At 41.3% G+C, this 21,806-nt stretch overlaps 1 protein-coding gene across 2 annotated transcripts in view; it reads left to right on the top strand.

Annotated features, from left to right (window-relative positions):
* The window catches only part of KDR (kinase insert domain receptor), a 50,215-nt gene extending 41,195 nt beyond the window's left edge, over window positions 1-9,020 (top strand). The window contains exons 28-30 of one of the 2 annotated variants that reach the window (XM_043972936.1): window positions 4,437-4,533; window positions 5,316-5,401; window positions 7,313-9,020. In XM_043972936.1, coding sequence (XP_043828871.1) covers window positions 4,437-4,533; window positions 5,316-5,401; window positions 7,313-7,532 — 403 coding nt within the window. In that variant the 3' untranslated portion in view covers window positions 7,533-9,020. The remainder of the gene's footprint in view (window positions 1-4,436; window positions 4,534-5,315; window positions 5,402-7,312) is intronic. The other variant, XM_043972938.1, reaches the window with a different exon arrangement.
* The last annotated feature ends 12,786 nt before the right edge of the window (window positions 9,021-21,806 follow it).

Raw genomic sequence — 21,806 nt, 5'->3', positions numbered from 1 at the left:
CCCACATTTAACCTTGGCCATGGGGCTAATAATAAAGCAGTAGTGCCTCTTTAAGAGGGCCTTTATAAAATCTTCCCCCCAAGTCTCTAATTCCTGTTTCAACCTCAGTCCTTTGTCCCCTTCCAGAATCCCAGACCCTGCAGCTGCAACAGCTGGAATGTCACTGTTGGCCAATCACTAGGAAAAGGGACTGGATCAGAAAGAAAAATGTATTTTTTACTATCCCCTTTTATATGTTGATGCATACTGGATTGGAAAATGGCTTATCAGGGAAAGGTTAATATACATGCATAGGTTCCTATATTGTGAAATCTAATCTAGATAAGGAACACAATAGAATATTGGAGAGAAGAATTCCAAATAGGGAGGGACCTCTCATATCCTCTCAGGTCTTCCCCCAAGTCTGACGGTTAGCATTTCTATTTTTTTACATTATGTGTTATTTTTACATATATGCCTACACATGTATGCATGCAAACACATATCTATATCTACATATACCGTGTATTATACATATAAACACATATATATATCTACATATACCATGGATTGTGTGTACACACATACACACACACACAGACATTTGTTTATTTCTCTATTCATTCATTTATTAAGTAGTCATGTGATTTCATCAGATTAGGGAGCCTCTGATCTTTTACCAATGCAGATGGATATTTTCTCTGAAACTTAGAATCCTAGAGAATTTCCTGAATCACTGAGGCATTGGGTGATTTGTCCACAGACTCACAGTCACTAATGAGTCAGAGGCAGGTCTTTCTGACTCCGAGGCTCGCTCTCTATCCACTACCCCACACTTCTCTAATGTTTTATGTATAGAGTGGCTCTATATGTACCTTTTTTGTTTTTTTTTTTGTTTTGTTTTTGTTTTTGTTTTGCGGGGCAATGGGGGTTAAGTGACTTGCCCAGGGTCACACAGCTAGTAAGTGTCAAGTGTCTGAGGCCAGATTTGAACTCAGGTACTCCTGAATCCAGGGCTGGTGCTTTATCCACTGCGCCACCTAGCCGCCCCCTCTATATGTACCTTTAATGTGTATGTCATATAGTAGTTCTTTTGACCTCTAGAATGATAGAGCTGGAGAGGAACTTGGGGATCATCTAGACCAAGCCTCTTAATTTTACAGAAAAGGAAACAGAGTAAGAGACTTGCCCAAGGTCACACAGCAGGTAGTAAGTAGAAGAGTCAGCTTCTCTAAAACATGTGCAAGGCAGTATTGTCCTGACCCTGTGTGGGGTCCTCTGAGCAACTTTCTCTCTTCCCCCAACACGTGCCGAACAGAAAACAGTCTGTTGATTTTTCTAAAGAAGTGCATAGGGGCAGCTAGGTGGCGCAGTGAATAGAGTACCAGCCCTGGATTCAGGAGGACCTGAGTTCAAATTCGACCTCAGATATTTGACACTTACTAGCTGTTTGACCCTGGGCAAATCACTTAACCCTAATTGCCTCACCAAAAAATTAAAAAAAAGAAGTGCATAAAAACGTGTCTTTCTATAGGACCACTTTGTGCCATTCTCATTCCCTCCTGGTCTCCCAGTCCCTTTGTGTGTTTTCTAACTCCAGAGCCAGAGGAAGCCCAACAATTAGGACCTTGCTCTCTTCCCCACACACCCTGGACTGCAGATCCTTGAGTAAATCTTACTCCTTTTTTTTTTTTTAAAGAATAAAAATTACCATGTTAGGGAGAATTCTCCCCATTGCACAGAAATGGGAATCGAACTTACTGCTTCTTCCCTGAGTCTGCTGCTTTGTTTTGCATCTGGTCCTGCAATAGAGAGGAAGTCGCATTTGAGGGGAAGCGCCAAATGTGCTGTTGGTTGGTGGGATCTAAAACGGGCCTGCTAACATTTATATACAGAATCATGGAAAAATGTGACATGACAGTTTCCAAGCAGTCCCAGCTCTCATTTTCTGCCTGAAGCCTTTCTTATGTTCTTTCCAAGCCAGTCTTCCTGTTATCTAGCATTGACTTAAAAGCCAAAAGGAAATAAAATCCTTCAAGTCAATCTTCTTTCTACACCCCAGTCCTCAGATATGTACCTTTTTCTTCTTTTTTTTATAAAAAAGACTCCCACAAGCAATTCCTAAATCTTCTGGGTGGAAATAATGCAAAACCAAAACCAGCTGCAAGTCTGCAGAGCTCATTGGACATAAGGAAGAGTGGATAACCTAGGTCTTGATTCTTCTCTCGTGATTTTGTCTAGATGGGGGCAGGGAGGGGAAGAGAGATGACTCAAGGGGAGTCTGATTCCTATACTGCACTGGTGACCTTCCTCTTCCAGGCTGAGATCCTCACTAGGCAGGAGGCTACCCAGTGAGAAAAGTAGTCACTTATCTCCTTCTAAGCTAATTCCTTCATAATTGAGGCTTCTTCTTCTTCTCCTTTGGTGAGGCAATTGAGGTTGAGTGACTTGCCCAGGGTCACACAGCTACTAAATGTTAAGTGTCTGAGGCTGGATTTGAACTCAGGTCCTCTTGAATCCAGGGCCAGTGGTCTAATCCACTACGCTACCTAGCTGCCCCATATTGGAAGCTTCTTAAGAACAAGGACTGCGTTTTGCTCATCTTTTGAATGAGTGATCATTTTGAATTTTTAAAAAATTGATTTTGAATAAGTAATCACTTCTTGGTGATCAGTGTTATACCCATAATAAGTTCTCAGCAAAGACTCAGGATTGTGGGAGTTAGAGATACAGAAGGCTCTTAGAGATCAGATCCTCTGATTCCTTCATGTTGCCCAAAGACAGGGAGTGACTTGCATCATACAGGTAGAGAATGACAAAGTTAGTATTTAAATCTAAATCCTCTGACCCCAAATCCAGAAATCTTTCAGCAACATCTTGGCATCTGTTAGTTGATAGGCTGCGCTCCCTACCTTTTCTCCATTATTCATTCTCTGAACCCTTTCAAAGCTCAAAAACAAGAGAGGTACTACATCTAGGAACACCCTGTCTAGTGTTTCAAGGGGGAGAGCTTATTGGGAGAAAATTGCCTGATTTTTCCCCTGTATGTTGTATGCTTCTTTGCTCAGTGCAGGGACTTTGTGTGTCCCTGATTATGGATAGGGATTTTTTTTTTGTTGTCAGCCCCTTCTGCAGAGACACAGCTGGGAGGATCTTTCTCCAAGGGTGGGGTGGTAAGAATCCCATTCCCTTCATAGAGCAGGAGAGTGAGTCAGGGAGGGCTCTTCTCTGATCTATATCCTGGGAAACTATGGCTCCCTTCCCAATTTGAAAGAAACAAACAAGCTTTATGTTTATGGAGCATCTTTCTTTCCAAGAACTCAAACTCCTCTTGCCTAAAATCCCATTTTCTCTTATCTTCTTGCTCAGGAGGTCTTTTCTTTCCACTCTCCAGTGCCTTCTCCTTTAAGATTACCTTTTATCTCATTTGTATTTATCTTGGTGTTTGGATTTTTTTAAACCTATTTATATAGTTTGTTTCCCCCATCAGAATGTAAGACCCTTGAGGTCAGGGAATACTGCTTTTTCTGTCTCCCCAGCACTTCACACAGAACTGGGCATATGGAAAGTGTCCAATTCATTTTTCATTACTCATCTTTTTTGTTTGTTTGTTTGGTTTGGTTTTTTTTTTTTTGGTGGGACAATGGGGGTTAAGTGACTTGCCCAAGGTCACACAGCTAGTAAGTATCAAGTGTCTGAGGCTGGATTTGAACTCAGGTACTCCTGAATTCAGGGCTGGTGCTTTATCCACTGCACCACCTAGCCGCCCCCCATTACTCATCTTTAAAGTATCTCTGTGAGATACTGTGAGATAGGAGGGGCAGCTTAGTTTAAAGATGTGGAAACTGAAGCAAGAAGGTTATATGCATATGTGCATGGGTGTGTGCGTATGTTAGTCATATAGGATGGCAAGAGGCCACTACACTTTAATAAGCACATTGTAAATGGAGACAAGGGCTCTTTAGGTTTCTTGCTGCATTTCCTAGTCCTTCGATATGACTTACAGGTGTTTCCTCTGCCCCAACATATCATTGAACTGTTAGACATTATTTGGAAAAAAGAGACACTAGGAGATGGCTAAAAACAAGAACAACAATTCAAGAAAGGCATCCCATAAAGGCAGGAAGTAGAACTGGAGGGGGCTGATTACTTAGCTTGCTGCTGTTTTCTTTAGTCCAGCTTTCGACCTCAGAAATACAACCCAAAGAAACAGACTCATCCAGACCACTTGGTTTTTATTATACTTTTAAATGTACTTTGCCGGAAATTAAATCTTTAACATTTGCTAGGAGAGGACGTATCACTGTTATTGTTGCTTTTCTTTTCTTTTTTTTACAAAGGATGTTTTGAAGGTCATTATTAGCCTTGTGATTAAAAGATAATGAACTTAAATATTACTTATGGCATTGACAGTCAAGGAAACCATCCCTAAAATAAAAATATTTGTTCTTCTACAGCCAGTATCTGCAAAGCAGCAAGAGGAAAAGCCGATCAGTGAGTGTAAAAACATTCGAAGATATCCCATTGGAACCAGAAATAAAAGTAATCCCAGATGTAAGTATGGCTGTTAAAGACAGCTTTAATCAATAATACATGAGATGAAACATCAGGTAGGTAAATATTGATTTAGCTATTCACACTCTGGGACCCCACTATACTGCTCTTCTTGGACTCCATAGGACCCAGGGAAGCCTTATAATGAGGGATAACCTTGTAACAAGGTCTTTTTGTCTCTTCAGTTACTAAGTTCCAGGGCTATAAGACAAACTAGCCAGTGTTATTCAGAATTCTTCAGTGGAGCAAATAATACTATAGCAAATTACTTCTTCCCAATAAATTGGGAAACATGCATTCCTCAAGGAGAGGTGACAGGAATCATTTCAACTTCTCTCTCCCCTACCTGGGATAAATTATCTCCTTGTGTTAAGCTTATATTCAGTTTGAGGAGACAATTCCCTGCCCCTTCTAACACACACACACACACACACACACCAGCAGAGTTGGTGTACAACAAGATGGTTCTTCTGCATCCTGGCTATGGCTTTCTCATCCTGCTTTTAAAATGGTGTCAGAAGTATAGGGTGAATGGGCCTATAGACGCTGCTGCCCAGAGGAATGCTGTCTCCACCTGCAAAACATCTGTGTAGCAGTAAACTGTGAGGCAGACCAGGCTCTGACTTCTGGGCTCCCAAAGGGTAGAATTCTCTGAGGAGAGCTGCAGAGGGTTAGTATCACTTGGATGATACTTGGGTGTCAGATGAAAACTCTGACATCTCTAAACAAGCGGTACATGATTACCCTCAATCAATGGCTGCCATTTTGCTGTCTCCTAAAAGGACAGTCAGACCGACAGTGGGATGGTTCTTGCATCAGAAGAACTGAAGACACTGGAAGCCAGACCCCAACTAGTGCCACCATTTAGGTAAGGCCCAATGAGATACAAAGACTCATTTTGACAAGGAAGTTGATGAAAACATTTGAACTTTGCATTTAAATCAAAATAATTGTTCAGGGGCAAACTCTTCCTTTGAATTCCTTTATTTTGTACTTGAGGAAATGGAAGCTCAGAGAAAGAAAATTCCTTGCTTAAGATCACATGGCAGGGGCAGCTAGGTGGCGCAGTGAATAAAGCACCAGCCCTGGATTCAGGAGGACCTGAGTTCAAATTCAGCCTGTGTGACCCTGGGCAAGTCACTTAACCCTCCTTGTCCCCCCCCCCAAAATTATGGAGATCACATGGCAAGTAATTAACAACTGGGATTTCAATCCAGATCTTCTGATGCCAAAATCTAATACTTTTTCTAATGCTAATATGAGGAATGGAGGGATTACCAGATAGAATTAGAAAGAGGAGCTATCAGACAATAGGAATATGACCAATTGGCTTATTAAAATCTTTATGGTCATTAAGATTTTATTTAACCTGTCCACAAAATCTTTTCTGCATAAACAGTGTGCATGTTACCCTGGATGGATTTGGCATACAAACAACTTAAAATAAGTACATGTTAAATATTGGTTGAGTTATTAATTATGTAGGTTTCAAGTGGTAAGAAAAAAAGCACATTAACTTTAATTAACCTTTACATGGTTCAGCAGGTATTTGTGTCCACTCTGTCCAGGTATACTCCACTTTAAGCAAAATATATAGCCAATAATATATATTGACAATATTAGAATACTATTCTTCTCTTTGCAAAATAATTCACCCCAATGTTCAGATGCTAAATAGTAAGCTACTTAAAGTATTTATTATTATTATTTTTCTTTTTTTTCTTTTTTTTTACTTAAGTATTTCTGATGTGATTTAAGGTAGAAAAAATTGGACTTGTTTGCAGAGTTTTTGGTAATCCAACTATGGTGTAAAGTAGAATATTATTGGTTGGAATTGACACAAAAAGGGCTGTGACGATGCCTTTATGTGGTGGTGATGAAGTTAAAAGCCTATTAAGTGTGGTTGCTTCTAGCACCAGTGTAGTTTTATTGGCAGAGAAGATGCTGGGCTCATGAGAAGATCACAGATAATAAAGTTCTGGATTGTACAAATGGAGGCACGTACATGAGGAGGTTATACAATCCTTTTGTCATGTTTCATATGCATAACTTTGGGTGTCCAAATGATAGGGACAAACTGGATGTGGCATATGAAAGTTTAATCCATTGTCCTGTAATGCAATATAGCTTCTATTTCTCAGTTTCATTATATCTACCATGTTTCCTGAATCCAACTCATTGAGAATGTGTTCTAATTGCTGCTGAATGATCAGTCTCTTTGATTCCTTCAAAGAATGTGGTTTTGATGAGTCAACAGCAGGTCTGACATGGCCTCAGTTGTGTGCACATTTATGGTTATTAATGCTTTAAATTGCATGAGGATTTTATTAACACCATTTCTGTTTGCTCTAATCCTATCTCTGAGAGTGTAGGGGAAATGCAAATAAACTTTCAGAGCATCCTGATTTCTTTTAAGATCAGGAAAGAGCCCCCTTAGTTTGGACAATTATCTTATAAACATCTGGTCAATCTGTAAAGCCATAAATATGTTCCATTGGCAGAAACCTTTGCATCTTTCTGGATCAATGTCTTTCATCTAATCTAGGGCTTGAAAGACCTGGGCCTGAATAAGAGAGCTTATCACTGACAACCAAATTCATGCTGGTACCTGAAAATAGCCATTATCCCAAGCAACCTGATATGTTGATTAGCAACAGGGAGAGATAGGAATGGGTACCTTTGCTCTCTAGGGAGATTACAAGGCCCCATGGGGTTAGGGTTGGGAGCAAGGGAACAACCTCCATTTGATCTACTCATTCTGTCATCATTTCTTCCACAGTGCACTAATGCCCAGTAAAAGCAAGGAGTCTGTGACGTCTGAAGCTTCAAACCAGACAAGTGGCTACCAGTCAGGGTATCATTCGGATGATACAGACACCACTGCTTACTTGAGTGAAGAGACAGAACTCTTAAATCCTGGGGAAAGTGAGCCCCAGTCCTGCAGCACACACACACTTCAACCTGACTCTTGGATGCCGCTGAACTCACCTCCTGTTTAAAGTCAAGGAGTTGCCTCCATCCCTCTGCAACTGGAAACCACATGGATTGTCCTGGAGAGGCCCTGCTCAGATACTGGAATGCCATTGTTTCCCTATCAAGGAGACAGCACATATTTGATTCTTGTACCAAAAAAGGAGGACCTCAGTTACCAGGAAGCCAGTCAAACAGCAGTAAATGACAAAGTATTTTGCTGGGAAGAAGTTGATGATTCAACAATGAATGTTTTAAAGGCACATTATCTGCCTTGGCCTTATCTTCTCTCTTCATTCGTTCATTCATTCATTCATTCATTCACGCATTCACTCACTCATTCATTCAAAAAGTGTTTATGAAGTCTCCACTTTCTGGCCAGCTTTGGGCTATACAAATGAAGTAGAAGAAATGGTCCTGGCCCTCAAGGAACTTGCAAAGTAGTTGGGGAATCGAGATACATGCATCACATGGCCAGGCAATAATTCAAGTCATTACACGTGCCATAGAACTTTGGGAAAATGAAATGTTATGGTGAACTGTGCTTAATCTAGGAATGTTTATAGGAAAGATAGGTCTTGAGCTGAGCCTCAGTATTTGGACTGGGTAAGAAGTAGGTGTTGATATTAAATTGCTTCAAATGAATATGGGAGCCCCTAAATGAAGCTGACTGACAAGGAGCTGGGAGGGAGATTTACTAGGAAATTTCAGGATCTCAGATGAGAGAGTGTGATTAGTGGGTTGCATGCTCTTTCTTCACTGTGGTAAATGAGAGTCCCTTATGCTGTTTCCAACTGTGCTAAATGAGAGCTCCTTCCAGGCCTTTATGTATTTCCAGGCCAAACTAACTCCAGGAAGGAAAAGGTATGACTCTGGTTCCTTGTCTCCCAGGATGATTCTTTATTCAGCACACCACAAAGAAAGGGGAACTTTCAAGCTAAACTCCCAACCATTTAAAAGGCTTCAGATCCAGAGTCTTTTAGGCTCTTGTTGGTCTTCCCTGGATGAAGAGCATATGTGGCTTCATGAGAAGTGTTCTGTTAAGGGCTAAACATCATTTGACTCAAAGTAGCACCACGAAGGAAGAAATTTGTTTTTCAATTCCCCCCCACCCTGAACTGTTTTACTTATTTGGATGCTCATGCTCCAGTGACAATGGGCTTGGATTTCTTCATTGTCTGCCAAGCTTCCAAACTATGTCTTTGTAGCCAGAGTTCTAATAACACCCACTGTACATTTAGATTTTTTAACATATAAAGCTATTTCTACTGGATTTCTGCCTTCTTATCCCTTTTATTAAAAAAAAAGAAAAAGAAAAATGTATTTTTTGTACCATAGTGTGAAATGCTGGGAACTATGACTATAAAACATGATATGGCAATACTGTATTTATATAGTCTGTTTATGTAGAAACAAATGTAATATATTAAAATATGTTCTATATAAGGAACTTTGTACTACTCACATTTTTATATTTGTGTAATGCAGCATGTCAAGGGGGATGATTTTTTTTAGAAATTGATGCCATTTAATTAAAAAAAAAGATTGGTTCCTTTGCAAGGCTTCAGACTATACCTATTATTTTAGAATTCACTCATGCGATCCAATTGGATGTTACCATATTGAATTTCTACTTTTTTACATCTATTGCAATTTATGCCATCAAGTGACACATCCCTAATTCTGAATAGTGGTATACCAGAAGGTCATAAGATCCTGGGGTTAGAAAGGACTCCAGAGGTCATCTAGTCCATCCCATGTCCAGAGCACAAGTCCTGCCAACAACTCAACAATCAACTATTCTGTATTCTGCTGGAAAATCTACAATGTCAGGGACTTCTACCTGCTGAGGCAATGCATTCTATTTTGGGACAGTTCTAATAGTTAAGATTTATTGTTTTTATACTGAGCTGAGATCCAATCCAATCCAACAAGGCTGTGTTGAGCATCTATTATAGGACAAGGCATTGTGCTAGACACTAGGGATACAAGGAAGGAACATGCATTAATCAAGTACCTACTCTATGCAAAGCACTTTACAAATAGTATCTGATTTGATCTTCACAACAACCCTGAGAGGTAGGTGCTATTATTACCACCATTTTGCAGATGAAGAAACTGAGCCTAAGAAAGGTTAAGTGACTTTTAGTGTCTGAGGTTCAATCTGAATTCAGGTCTTCCTGACTCCAATATTCTATCCACTGAATAACTAGCTACCACTCACTCTTGGCTACAGCAGGTGGGAAACTGGGCCATAGTTTAAAGCCAAAGTAATTTTCCAGATTTGGAAAGGAAGGAGCTATTTAAGGGATGGAGTCCAAGGTTCTTGACTCCCTTCTCTCCCCCCCCCAATTTCCTCTCCAATTGGCTCCACCCCCAGCTTAGCCACCAACTTAATGTGTGACAAACCACACAATTCACATCTACCTCTGCTTTTTTCCAAGGGGAAATAAAACTAGGTTTTATCTCAAAAATCATAGAGATCTTGGCAGCCCTAAAAGCTTTGAGTTGAGCTCTTTTTCTTCTCTTAAATTAAGAGCTTCTAGGGATGATGCATATGCTGCGCCCCATGCTTGCCTCTTTTATCTCAGCCTCTGCTCAAGAGTAGGGGTACACTGAAAACTCTACTCTCCCCAGGTCCAACCACCACTGGAATACTGTTAGTAGTTTTGGGAGCCTCATATGGGGAAGGACATTGTTAATCAGGAGAATATCCAGAATTGGGGTGGGTATCTGGTCCTTGCCATATGAAGATGAGATGTGGGAATGGGGAATATTTAAACAAGAGAATAAAAGACTCAATAAAAAGGGGGTGACATGATATCAGTCTTCCGGCTAAAATGTGGAATAGAAATTCAATCTGTTCTATTGGTCTCAAAGGGTAGAATTGGGATCCCAAGAGCACAGATTTAGAGCCAGTAGGGACGTCCAAGATCACCCACTCTAACCCCTTGATTTCACAGATAGGGAAATTGACACCCAGAGAGTTAGGCACCTAATCACTTAGTAAGGGAAAGAGAGCATTCATTCCACTGAGCCATGCCACCACTGATGGAAACTTCAAAGAAGTGAAATTAGATTTGGTATAGGGAAAAGCTTTCTAACATTGAGAGATATCCACAAGTGGCCTTAGGAGGCAGAGGGACTCATTCCTTTTCAAGCTAAGGCTGGGTGATCATTTGTCATATGTGTTTTAGAAGAGATTCCTTCTGAGGTATCAGTCAGAGCAGAGCTGACTGATCCACTGGCCACTGGGGCCCCTTTCAAATCTGAAATTCTTTACTTCTGTTGTTCTGAAAGAGGAAAAGAGACATTGAAGACTACACCTGCTCTGAATTCAGAGCATCTGGGCTTTAATCCTAATTGAGCTATTTGCTACCTATGTAACCTTAAGCAAATCACTGCGGGGACTGAAGGTCCTTATCTGTCAAATGAGGTTGACCTAGGTGAGCTGAAGGTTCCTTCCCACTCTAAAATTCTGTGATCTTTTGGACAAAGAAGCTGTCTTGGCCAAAAAGGGGTGGGGGAGTATCAAAGACATGCTTTAGCCATTGCTACTCCCTTTGACTAGAAGAGACATGTATTGCTCCCTGTCCTCTTGCTCTACTATACTCCCCTGTATCCCAAAGTCCACCTGGTTGCTAAGGATTAGGTTTTTGACTGAAGTATTAAATTCCCAACTCAAAAGAATGTACTGGATTTCATGTGATCCAAAGATAGGAGTCCTAGGTCCCTTTTACCCTTTGAAATAGCATATGAGCATGTAACTGAAATCATTTCCCAGTGGTTCCCCTCCCTTCTGTAGAGCTTCTAACACTGATCTCTCTTCTTGGTAGGAGTGTGAAGCTTTAAGTTATAGATTAGGAAACTGGAGATCCTGGCAGAGTAGATTTCAACCCAGTTTCTCTGACTCCAAATCCAATGTTCTTTCCCTGCCTTTCTGTCGGTGTCATACTCTTTTTCCTGGGCTCTAAGTTCCTAGGGGGCAGGGATTGTGTCACAGAGAACCTTATCTCAGGAGTTGGAGGGAACCTCAGAAATCCCACCCTCTCATCTTACAAAGACTGAGGTTCAGTGAACTGACTGGTTGTCCACCTCCACCCCAATGGGACCCTGCCTCAGGATGTTCTCCAATGCTGCCCTCTGCTGTGCAGACAACCAAGGCACCCCTGCCCCGACATCCCATATCTTCATCTGCTCCCAGCTGTCAAGAGGTGGACTTCCTTTTTCTATCACAGAACCCAACATCACCATCTGCCAGGAGGACCCTTGATGAACTCCTCTCCAACTACAGCAGCTCTGCCTGGGCTCACTGTTTAGTGATATTCCCATTCCCTTAAACTCCCCTCATCCCAGTGATCCTGAATCCCTGGCTGCTAATATATAAACTCTTCCTCCCCATGTTGGACTTGCTGCTCCCTCATACCCATCTACCTTAACCCCTCCCCCCCAAAAAATCCCACTCCAGATTAGCAGACCCTTGCTCCACAATGAAAAAAACTCTTTCATCTTAGACTTCTTTCTTATTCCTTACATCTTTTGGGCCTCAATGAGACCTGTTTCATTCCTTGTACCACACACCCTACCCACTCTTTCCAATACAAGCTACACTTTCTCTTATGCCCACAGCATAATTGGTCATAGTGAGGGAGTCCGAATACCCCTTTCTCTCCATTGCCACTTCTAATCCCTCCCTATAACCACCTTCACTAAACTACTCTTCCTCCTTTGAAATTCACAATATTCAAATTTATCACTCAATCTGAATACTGGAGTCTCTAGACTGGAGGTCTCCCTTCATGAGCTCAGCACTTAGCTCAAAGTTTTTCTTTCACAAACTCTTCAATTGCCTTTTATGCTCACCATCTTTTATCATTTCCTCTTTCTCTCCACCTTATGGCCCCTGACCCATTCTTCATCCTCCTCATGACCACCATCCTCTCTACCCCTCAGCTCCTTCTCAGCTCATCACACTGACTTTGGCTCCCCCACCGTTACTTTCCACCCTTGGTTCTTTTTGCCCCCTCATCTTATTGCCAGTCATGCCTTGCTAAGGCCAATCTCCCAATTAATCCCATTGTCCTCCCCTTTTTTCTCCAAATCACATGATGCTGAATGGAGTGGGAAGAGATCATGGATTTCTTGCACCTCATTCCCCTACACAGTCTCTCAGTCATCATGATGTCATCATCTCCTGATTCCATGACTCTGTACTAGCCACGTCCCAGGCCTGGGACGTGCTACCCCTTCATTTCTGCTTCTTAGTCTCCTTGATTCCTGGGTGACATCTTAAATTCCACCTTCTGGAGGATCCTGTACCACCCCCTAACTGCCAATGACTTTCCCTTTCAGCTGATTTTCCATCCATTCGTAAGTTCTGTCCCTATCCAGCATATACATTAATCATTGGCATGTTGTCTCCCTCATTAGAACAAATGCTTCTGGAGGACAGAGATTGAGGTTTTGGGGTGTTTTTTGGATTTTTTGGTATCTCCAAAGCTTAGTGTGGTGCCTGGCACATAATGAGTATTTAATAAATGCTTATTGATTAGTAGGCAATAGGAATCGGAGGTCATACTTAAACACTCTGCTCATTGAACTACAGTACTAGGCTTAGGCTCACAGATTTGAGAGCTAGAAGGAGCTTTGGGGATTATCTCAACACCTACACCCATTTTACAGGTGAGGAAATTCAAGGTCAGAGAGGTTGTATGTTACACAAGTAGAATAGACATTTGAACCCAGGCTCTCTGACTCCCAGTTCTAGTTCTCTTTCCACTGCATTATGGTGTGGCTCATTTTTAATCTTCATATTTCTAGTAGTGCATAGTTTTATTGAGCTGAATTGTTTGTTGGGTTGAATGTACACAAAGTAGTAGGTCTCCATATTAATACCTTCCCTTCCTAGCATCTATGTGGCACAGTGGATAGAGTACTGGGCATGGAATCAGGAAGACCTGGGTTCAAATCTGTCATGGGGTAATTCCTAGCTGTGTGTTCTTGGGCGAGTCACTTAACTGCTGCAAGCCTCAGTTTCCTCCACTATAAAATGGCAATAATGATAGCACCTCCCTTGCAGGGCTGTTGTGAGGATCTAATGAGAAAATGTTTATAAAGCACTTAGCACACGATACCAAGGACCTTAGTACATAGTATCTTACATAGTAGATTCTATGCAAAAGTTTATTCCCTTCCTTTCCCCCTTCACAATCAATCAATAAACATTTATTAAGTGCTTACTTAGTGCCAGGCACTGTGCTAAGCTGCAAGGAAAACAAAAAGAGGCAAAAGATAGTCCTTGCCCCCAAGAGGCTTACAGTCTATTGGGGAAGACAACACACAAATACATACAAAGAAAGCTGCATGCAAGATAAATAAGAGCTAATTAACAGAAGGGAGGCACTGGAATGGAGAGGTTTAGGGAAAGTTTCTAGGAAAAGATGGGATTTTAGTTGGGACTTAAAGGATGCCAGGGAGGTCAGTGGTCAGAGTGGAGGGAGGAGAACATTCCAGGCATGGGGACAGCCAGAGACAACGCCCAGAGCCAAGAAGAGATGGAGCATTCTGTTCAAAGAGCAGCCAGGAGGCCTGAGCTATTAGATGGGAGAGTGTGAGTTTACAAGTAAGGTGTAGGAAGACTGGACTGGGTTATGAAGGGCTTTGAATGCCAAACAGGATGTTGCATTTGCCGCTGGATGCAATAGGGAGCCATTGGAGGTGATTGAGTAAAGAGGGACAGGGGCTGGAGGTGGGGGAGTGACCTGGTCAAACCTTTGCTTTAGGAAAATCACTTCAGTAGCTAAATGGAGCAACTAGCATCATGGAAAGAAGCTCCCCAGGACCCCGGGAGATGACTAGATAAGAGGTACCAGGGATCAGGGATCAGCACATATTTACCAAACCCCTCAGCTCTTTCCTTGGCCGAGGCGTGGGCCGTCAGGCAGACTAACGGAGGACTCTGCATAGGTGTTGTCGCTCTCCAGGCCCTCTGCCCCTGACAGGTTTATGAGGGATGCAAGACAGCTTAGGCAAATGCCCCCCCCCCTCCCCTTTGGCTTTGGGCTCCCCTCTGCCTGCTTGCCCTGTTCCGGCAGGCAGAACCTCCCCTGCCCCCCCTTTGCATTTCAGACTGATTAGGTCCCAGAAGGCTTCCCGGGGTCATTTGGAAACTTAGCAGGGCTTCTCCAACATATGGCGCTGATAAGGATCTCCCTGTCTGAGATAAGGAGCTGTTTAATGGGATCTGAGGAAGCTGGGGCTTGGTGGCCATAAAGCTGTACAATGTAAAGGCTGATCCTGCCCCAGATGTAATTAACTGTTAAGCAGGTTAGGTGCCTTAGCAAGGGTGCTCTGGGGCCCATAAATCACTAGCGGGCTACCTCCAGCGAGGCGGGAAGGCAGGCAGGTATCTTTGGCTTCCAGCTGCTCAGAATGACGGGTTAGGATGAATAAGGAGGCTGGGTTCGGGTTCACTTTCATCAAGTCTCCCTCCTCCCCCAGCTAAATTGGACCCAGGGAGCCAAGAACTACCCTAGAGGCCTTGCCCACTCCACTTCATTTGTTTTCCCCATACCTCGGGGGAGGGGAGGGCAAAAGATGGGGAAAGGTGTCATCAGGGTTTGGAAAAACAATCTGACCTAGGCTCACAAAAGAAGTTTAGGACCGTAGATTTAGAGCTGGGAAGGAACCTTAGGAGGCCATCTAGCACAAATCCATCACCTTATAGACAAGGAAACAGAGAGCTTAAGTGCTCTTTCCATGGTCACACAGCAGCATGGTCAGGATTTGAACCCAAGTTCCCAGGACTCCAGGATCCATTTTCCTCTATTCCTGACTGCTTCTCCTAGGCAATGCTCCTCACTGACCTCTCTGTCGGTCAGTCTCATACGTTGTCATCTCACACAGGACTCAGAGAGCTTATGAAATGGTTCTTTCCCTTTCTGAGTCTTTCTACTGGAGTCTTTACAAAGCTGCCATTTTGTCTTGTGCTTGGATCAGCAGAGCCTCCAGAAGGAAGACTTCCCAAGTTTGGTTTCTGTCCAGGCCCCACTGGGTGGGAGCATCTGCTATCTAAGGGCCTGGAACATCCTAAGCCAAATTGTACTTCATCCTCTCCTCTCATCAGCTTTGCCCTTGGAGATCAAATCAGTTACAGCTCTTTAAAGGCCTCTTGGAGAAATCCACTAGTCCTACTGATAGTGTTTACCATGAGGATATGGCCAAATTAAAATCTCATTTAAGACTTAATTATTATCAGACTGGGGTAATGTGCTGCTCTATACACAGCAAATAATTTCTACTATGGTTGCCTATATTCTCCATGCTAGAAAGACTTTTTTGAATTTCTGTCATGAGTGACTTTCTGTTATCCATGAGCTTTTGACACCGTAGAATCCTAGAATTAGAGCTAGAAGAGACTTTAGAGATGATCTATTCCAACCTAATAATTTTACAGATAGAGAAACCTAACCCCAAGAAGACGGGTTGATTTGATCAAGGGGAAATAGGGAACAAGTGGCAGAAATAATTCCAATGTATTTTCGACTATATCATATCTCCCTAGAAAGAACATCAGAAAAAAAAATAATAAAAATAATTAATTAATTGATTTTTTAAAAAGAAAGAACATCAGAATCCTTGTGTGAACAGGACTCTTCCTTTGAGACATAACCAACACAAGTAGCCACCCAACCTTTGTCTGAAGACCTCTAGCAAAGGTCATTTCACTGCCTCCTATGGCAGCTCATTCAGCTTTTGGATAACTGTAAGGCATTTTTTCCTTACATTAAGCCTACATCTGCCTCTTCACCATCTATCTTCTTCTCCTGGTTCTGACTTATGGGGCTTTTTGGAGCAAGGTTAAACCCCCTTTTACATGACAATCCTTTGTATAATTGAACACAGTTACCATATCCCCCATAAGTCTTCTATTTTCCAAGCTAGACATCCCATTTCCTCTAACCAGGCCTCATATGGTGTGGACTCAAAGCCCTTCACGATCTCAGATACCCTCCCCTTGATGCTAAAATGTGGGGCCCAGAATTGAACATAACACTCCAGATGTGATCTGGCCAGAGCAAGAGTTCAGTAAAATTATCTCCTTCCTAGTGCTAGATTCTGTCACTCTCTTAATTCAGCCTAAGATCATAGCAGCTTTTTAAAATGCCTTATCATGCTATTGATTCATAATCAGTTCAATTTGATGTTTTAATTCTGTTGAAAAACTTTGTTTTTATCAATTTCATTCAAGATTTTATCCTCCCTTTCTTCCCTGACACAGATTCGTGCAACAACAACAACAAAAAAAGAAAGAAAAGAAAAAAAGAAGGAACCCCATCCTCCAGTTTAACAAAATCAATCCATACAATACCTGAGTCTGACACAGCTAGAGTTCTCCACCTCTGCAAAGAGGAGATGCTGCATTTTCTCATCATATCTTCCAGGTTCAGTGTGGTCGTTACAATTACACAGAATTCAGTTTCTTTTTTTGTTGTTGCTCTTTCCATTCACATTGTTGTCATGGTCGTGCGTATTGTTTTCCTGATTTTTTTTTTTTACTGCACTCTGAATCAGTTCATAGAAGTAACTGTACTTTTCTGTATTCTTCATCATTTCAGCACAATAATATTTCATTGCATTCAGATAACACAATTTCTTTTAGCCGAAACTGATGGACATCTATTTCACCTTCCTTCCCAGTTGTTTGTTTCCATAAAAAAGTGCTGCTAAAATAGTTTTTTTTTTCTGTATATAAGACTTTTCTTTCTGCCTTTGACCTTTGCAACATATATACTTGGCAATGGGAAATCTGGGTCAATGGGTATGGGCAACTTAATCACTTTTTTAGCCGAAGGCTAAATTGTTTTCCAAAATAGTTGGACTAATTGATAGCTTCACCAACAGTGCATTAGTGTGTCTTTCTGCAGTCCCTCCAACACTATTTTCTTCTTTTGCTATCTGCCAATTCACTGGGTATGAGATGAAACCTTCGAGTTATTTTAATTTTCACTTCTCTTATTATTAGTGGTTTGGGCCAATCATCCATATGCCTGTTAATAGTTTTTAACTCTTTGACTACTTATCCATTGTGAAATAGTCTTGGTCTTAAATATTTTTATTAGTTTCCTCTGTATCATATATCAGACCCTTATCAGAGAAATTGAATAAAAGATTTTCTCCCAGTTGGCAGTTTTTCATATCCTAACTGTATATATTTTGTCAGTATAAAAACTTCAATTTCCTGTAACTGAAATGATCTATTTATCTTTTTGATTGTCTCTATTATTTATTTGGTTAAGAACTCTCTCCCTAGCCATATTGTATCTGGTTCTATTCTTCTTTATGGTATGAGCTTTAATATTCAGGTCATATATTGATTTTATTTTGATATGTAGTATAAAATATTGATCTAAATCTAATTTCCATGCAAATATTTTCCAGTTTTCCCAGAAATTCTTTCAACAGTTATTTATTACATGCCTACTATGTGCTAAATGCTGAGAACACAGAGGGGGAAAATCAGAGGAAAGAATAAAAAAATAGAATCTCTGCCCTAAAGCAGCTTAAATTTTCCTGGAATTATTACATGGCTGTTATTGTTAGGAAGTCCTACTTTATTCTTTTTTTTTTTTTTGATGAGAACAATGTAATCTTTTTTATTTTATTTGTTTAATTTTTGGTGGGGCAATGAGGATTAAGTGACATGCCCAGGGTCACATGGCTATTAAGTGTTAAGTGTCCGAGGGCAGATTTGAACTCAGGTCCTCCTGAATCCAGGGCAGTCCTACTTTATTCTTAACCAAAACCTGCCTGCAACTTCACCCAATGGTCTTAGTTCTTTTTCTTCTGGGGCCAAGCAGCATAAATCTGATCCTTTGTCAATATGACAACCATTCTCCTAGCATCCTTCAAGCATTTCTCACCAAGCCTTTTTTGGAGGAATTCTTATTTTTTTATTTTTCACCTTGGAGGGTTGGAGTATTGTCTAATACAAGTGTCTAATCCATCTGACTTCACCATGCTCCTATTTAATCTATTTACAGATTAAATTTACTATAACCTTGATGATTGAATGATGAAATAATCCGCTGGATCTGGAAAAACAAGAGTGACTGGTGGGAGGAGGAGAGAACCAATGACTTAAATGTCCTAGACTGAGTCCAAGTATCACAGAGTTGGTGTGGAATCATGAGGGATTGACGGTTTGCTTGTAGGACATACCACTTCCCCCTTCCGTGTGTTAAAGGACAACAAAAATGGACACACACATACACTTATCATGCCAATTTTTGGTCAGTACAGAGACAACATAATCAGTGACATGACTTTGCAACTTTCAGAATTTAGGATGAAGCTTAACCTATTACAGCATAATGCAGAATCTCACTGAGATGAATCAGATTTAACATAAGGTTTGGTCATTTTGTTTTATTTTGTGTGGGACAATGGGGGTTAAGTGACTTGCCCAAGGTCACACAGCTAGTAAGTGTCAAGTGTTTGAGGCCGGATTTGAACTCAGGTACTCCTGAATCCAGGGCCAGTGCTTTATCTGCTGCGCCACCTAACTGCCCCGGGCATTTTTCTTAGATGCCAGGGACAAGTAAGCATTCTCAGACTGCCTGACTCACTCCTTCACTCTCTTTCCTTGACCCTACACAAACAATAGGTCTTTATTTCCTTCTTGAATACAGTACTTTGGTTCCAAAGCAAATCTTTGTAAGGCCTCGGTTCCCTCATCAACTCTCTCCTTGTCTTATGGTTGGGCTTGCCATCTGCTGATCTGGATTCAAGTCTTCCAAGAACTCACTGTGTGACCTTGGGCAATAATAATAAATAATATTTGAAAAACAATTTCTATTGCATTTTAAGGTTAGCGGAACACTTTATTCATAGCAACCATGTGAAATAGATGATATCCCTCTCAGGGTCTTGATTTCTGTCATCTATAAAATAAGAATGTTGGGGGGCAGCTAGGTGGTGCAGTGGATAGAGCCCTGGATTCAGGAGGACCTAAGTTCAAATCTGGCCTCAGACACTTAACACTTACTAGCTGTGTGACCCTGGGCAAGTCACTTAACCCCAATTGCTTCACCAAAAAAAAAAAAAAAAAAAGACTGTTGGATGGGATGATTTTAAAGATCACTTCCACCAGCAAAGTCTATGGATCTAGGGATAAGGACTACTGTACTAGCATAGGGACTTCCAAAGTGAGGAAACTACCTCTGTTGATGTAAGTCGGCAACTTATATGCTTAGAGAGTGGCCCTGGTGAAAAGCATAATAATGGATTATCCCTGGTATCTAAGCATCACTGAAAACCACCTGGCCTTATGCATCAAACCAGACCCTCAGACAAATAGAAGCTAGGTTGCAAGCAAGATTTTGAATCTTGGGCAGAAATGCAGCCTCTGGATTTTTTAGACCATCAGTTATATTAATATAAGGACCTAGGACACGTAACGTATACTCCAAAAGCTATGCTTTTATTTTTAAGTCCTACTCCCACCCCATCCATGAGATCACTATTCATTTTCTCTCATTCCATGGCTCCATTGTAAATGATTCTTTTCTTTCCAAAGGAGCAATTCTTAGATAGAGCCAAGTCTGTCCCATTGGTTAAAAATAATCTGATTGAGTTCATACACATACATATACTATTATATAAATGATAGAAACTATTATATATAGACATATATCCCTCACATATGTAGATATACATACACATGTGTATGTATATATATACATACACATATATATCTATATATATACTGTTTGACGACAGATAAGGATACTAACAAACAGCTAGTTAGAGAAGAACAAAGTAGGGTGTGATGGGGCACACCTATAATCCTTGTTTGGGAGAGGGGAAGCTAAGGTTGGTGGATCTTTTGAACTTGGGAGTTCTAAGATCCAGTGGGCTACATTCTTAGGGTGTCCACAATAAATCTAGCACCAACATGGTGAACCCATGGGTGGGGGTGGGGGGTAAGGGGCACCAGGCTGACTAAGAAGAGCCAATTAAGCTCATGTTGGAAATGGAGCAGGTTAAAACTTCTATGCCAGGGGGATCTAAGCCCAGGAGTGGACACTGTTTTTCTACTTCCAGCCTGTGTGAGATATAGAGACCCAGTCAAAGAGAGAGAATTATTTAAGAAAAATCACTAAACTGTTTAAATACTTTGATCCAATCATCCCATTTCTTAATATATATGACAAAGATATAAACATACACACATACACACACACACACACACACACACACACACATATATATATAGTTATCTGTCTTTAGGGGTTTTTTTGGAGGGGGGTTGGGCAATGAGGGTTAAGTGACTTGCCCAAGGTCACACAGTAAGTGTCAAGTGTCTGAGGCCAGATTTGAACTCAGGTCCTCCTGACTCCAGGGCTGGTGCTCCATCCACTGTGCCACCTAGCTGCCCCCTTATCTTTTGTTTTTGAAGAGGACCAGTGACATATTGGGTGATGTCTTAGCTTATGCAAGACTTGAATGTAAGTGAGGCAGAGTTGGACTAAGTCATCAGCCTCATTCTCTCTTTCCTCAGTCATCAAAATCCAGTGGCAGGATGAAGGTCAAGATGACTACCAATGGCCCGGGATGCAGTGGCTAACCTTGGCATCATCAATTCCAGACCAAGTTCTAAGTATTCCTCAGTACCTGCTTCAGCTGCCTTCATGACTATTGGAACAAATTGCTCTCATCTGCCCATTCCATGAAGCAAGTCTTAACATGCTTGGGGTAGACAATCTCCCTAACTTATTGACAGGTTTTAACCCTGTCATTTATCCTCAAACCTTGATTAGCTTGTCTGGCAAGAAGATTTACTGGGGTGTGGCTGCTGTACATGCTACAATTTCTTGGAGCCACAGGTGAGAGTTGGGCGAATCAGGTGGACACCAAATGTGGATGAGAAACCCTGAAAAGAGCTCATCATGCCCTCACAGCAGAGGGGCTAGTGCGCCTAAACACCCCAGACTCAAAGAAAGGATTCATATATAACCAAATATTCATAACATTATTTTTTGTTATAGCCCCCCAAAAACCAAAACAAACCAAAACAAAAAACACCAAAGGAAAACAAAACAAAACCAAAACCAGGGTTCAAAGTGGGTGCTATTGACTGAGGAATGACTAAGCCAGTTTTGGCATAAGAAAGTAAGGAAATGCAACTGTGACAAAATAAACCATGAGTATGAGGAATTCAGAGAAACATGGGAAGAATTAGATAAACTGATGCATAGTGAAGTAAATACCTGAACAATGTCATTCATGATTATAATAAAATG

This window comes from Dromiciops gliroides, chromosome 6 (genome assembly GCF_019393635.1).
Source record: "Dromiciops gliroides isolate mDroGli1 chromosome 6, mDroGli1.pri, whole genome shotgun sequence".
NCBI classification, from domain to species: Eukaryota; Metazoa; Chordata; class Mammalia; order Microbiotheria; family Microbiotheriidae; genus Dromiciops; species Dromiciops gliroides.
The sequence above is the reverse complement of the archived record's forward strand: the minus strand, read 5'-3'. Positions and strand labels throughout refer to the sequence as shown.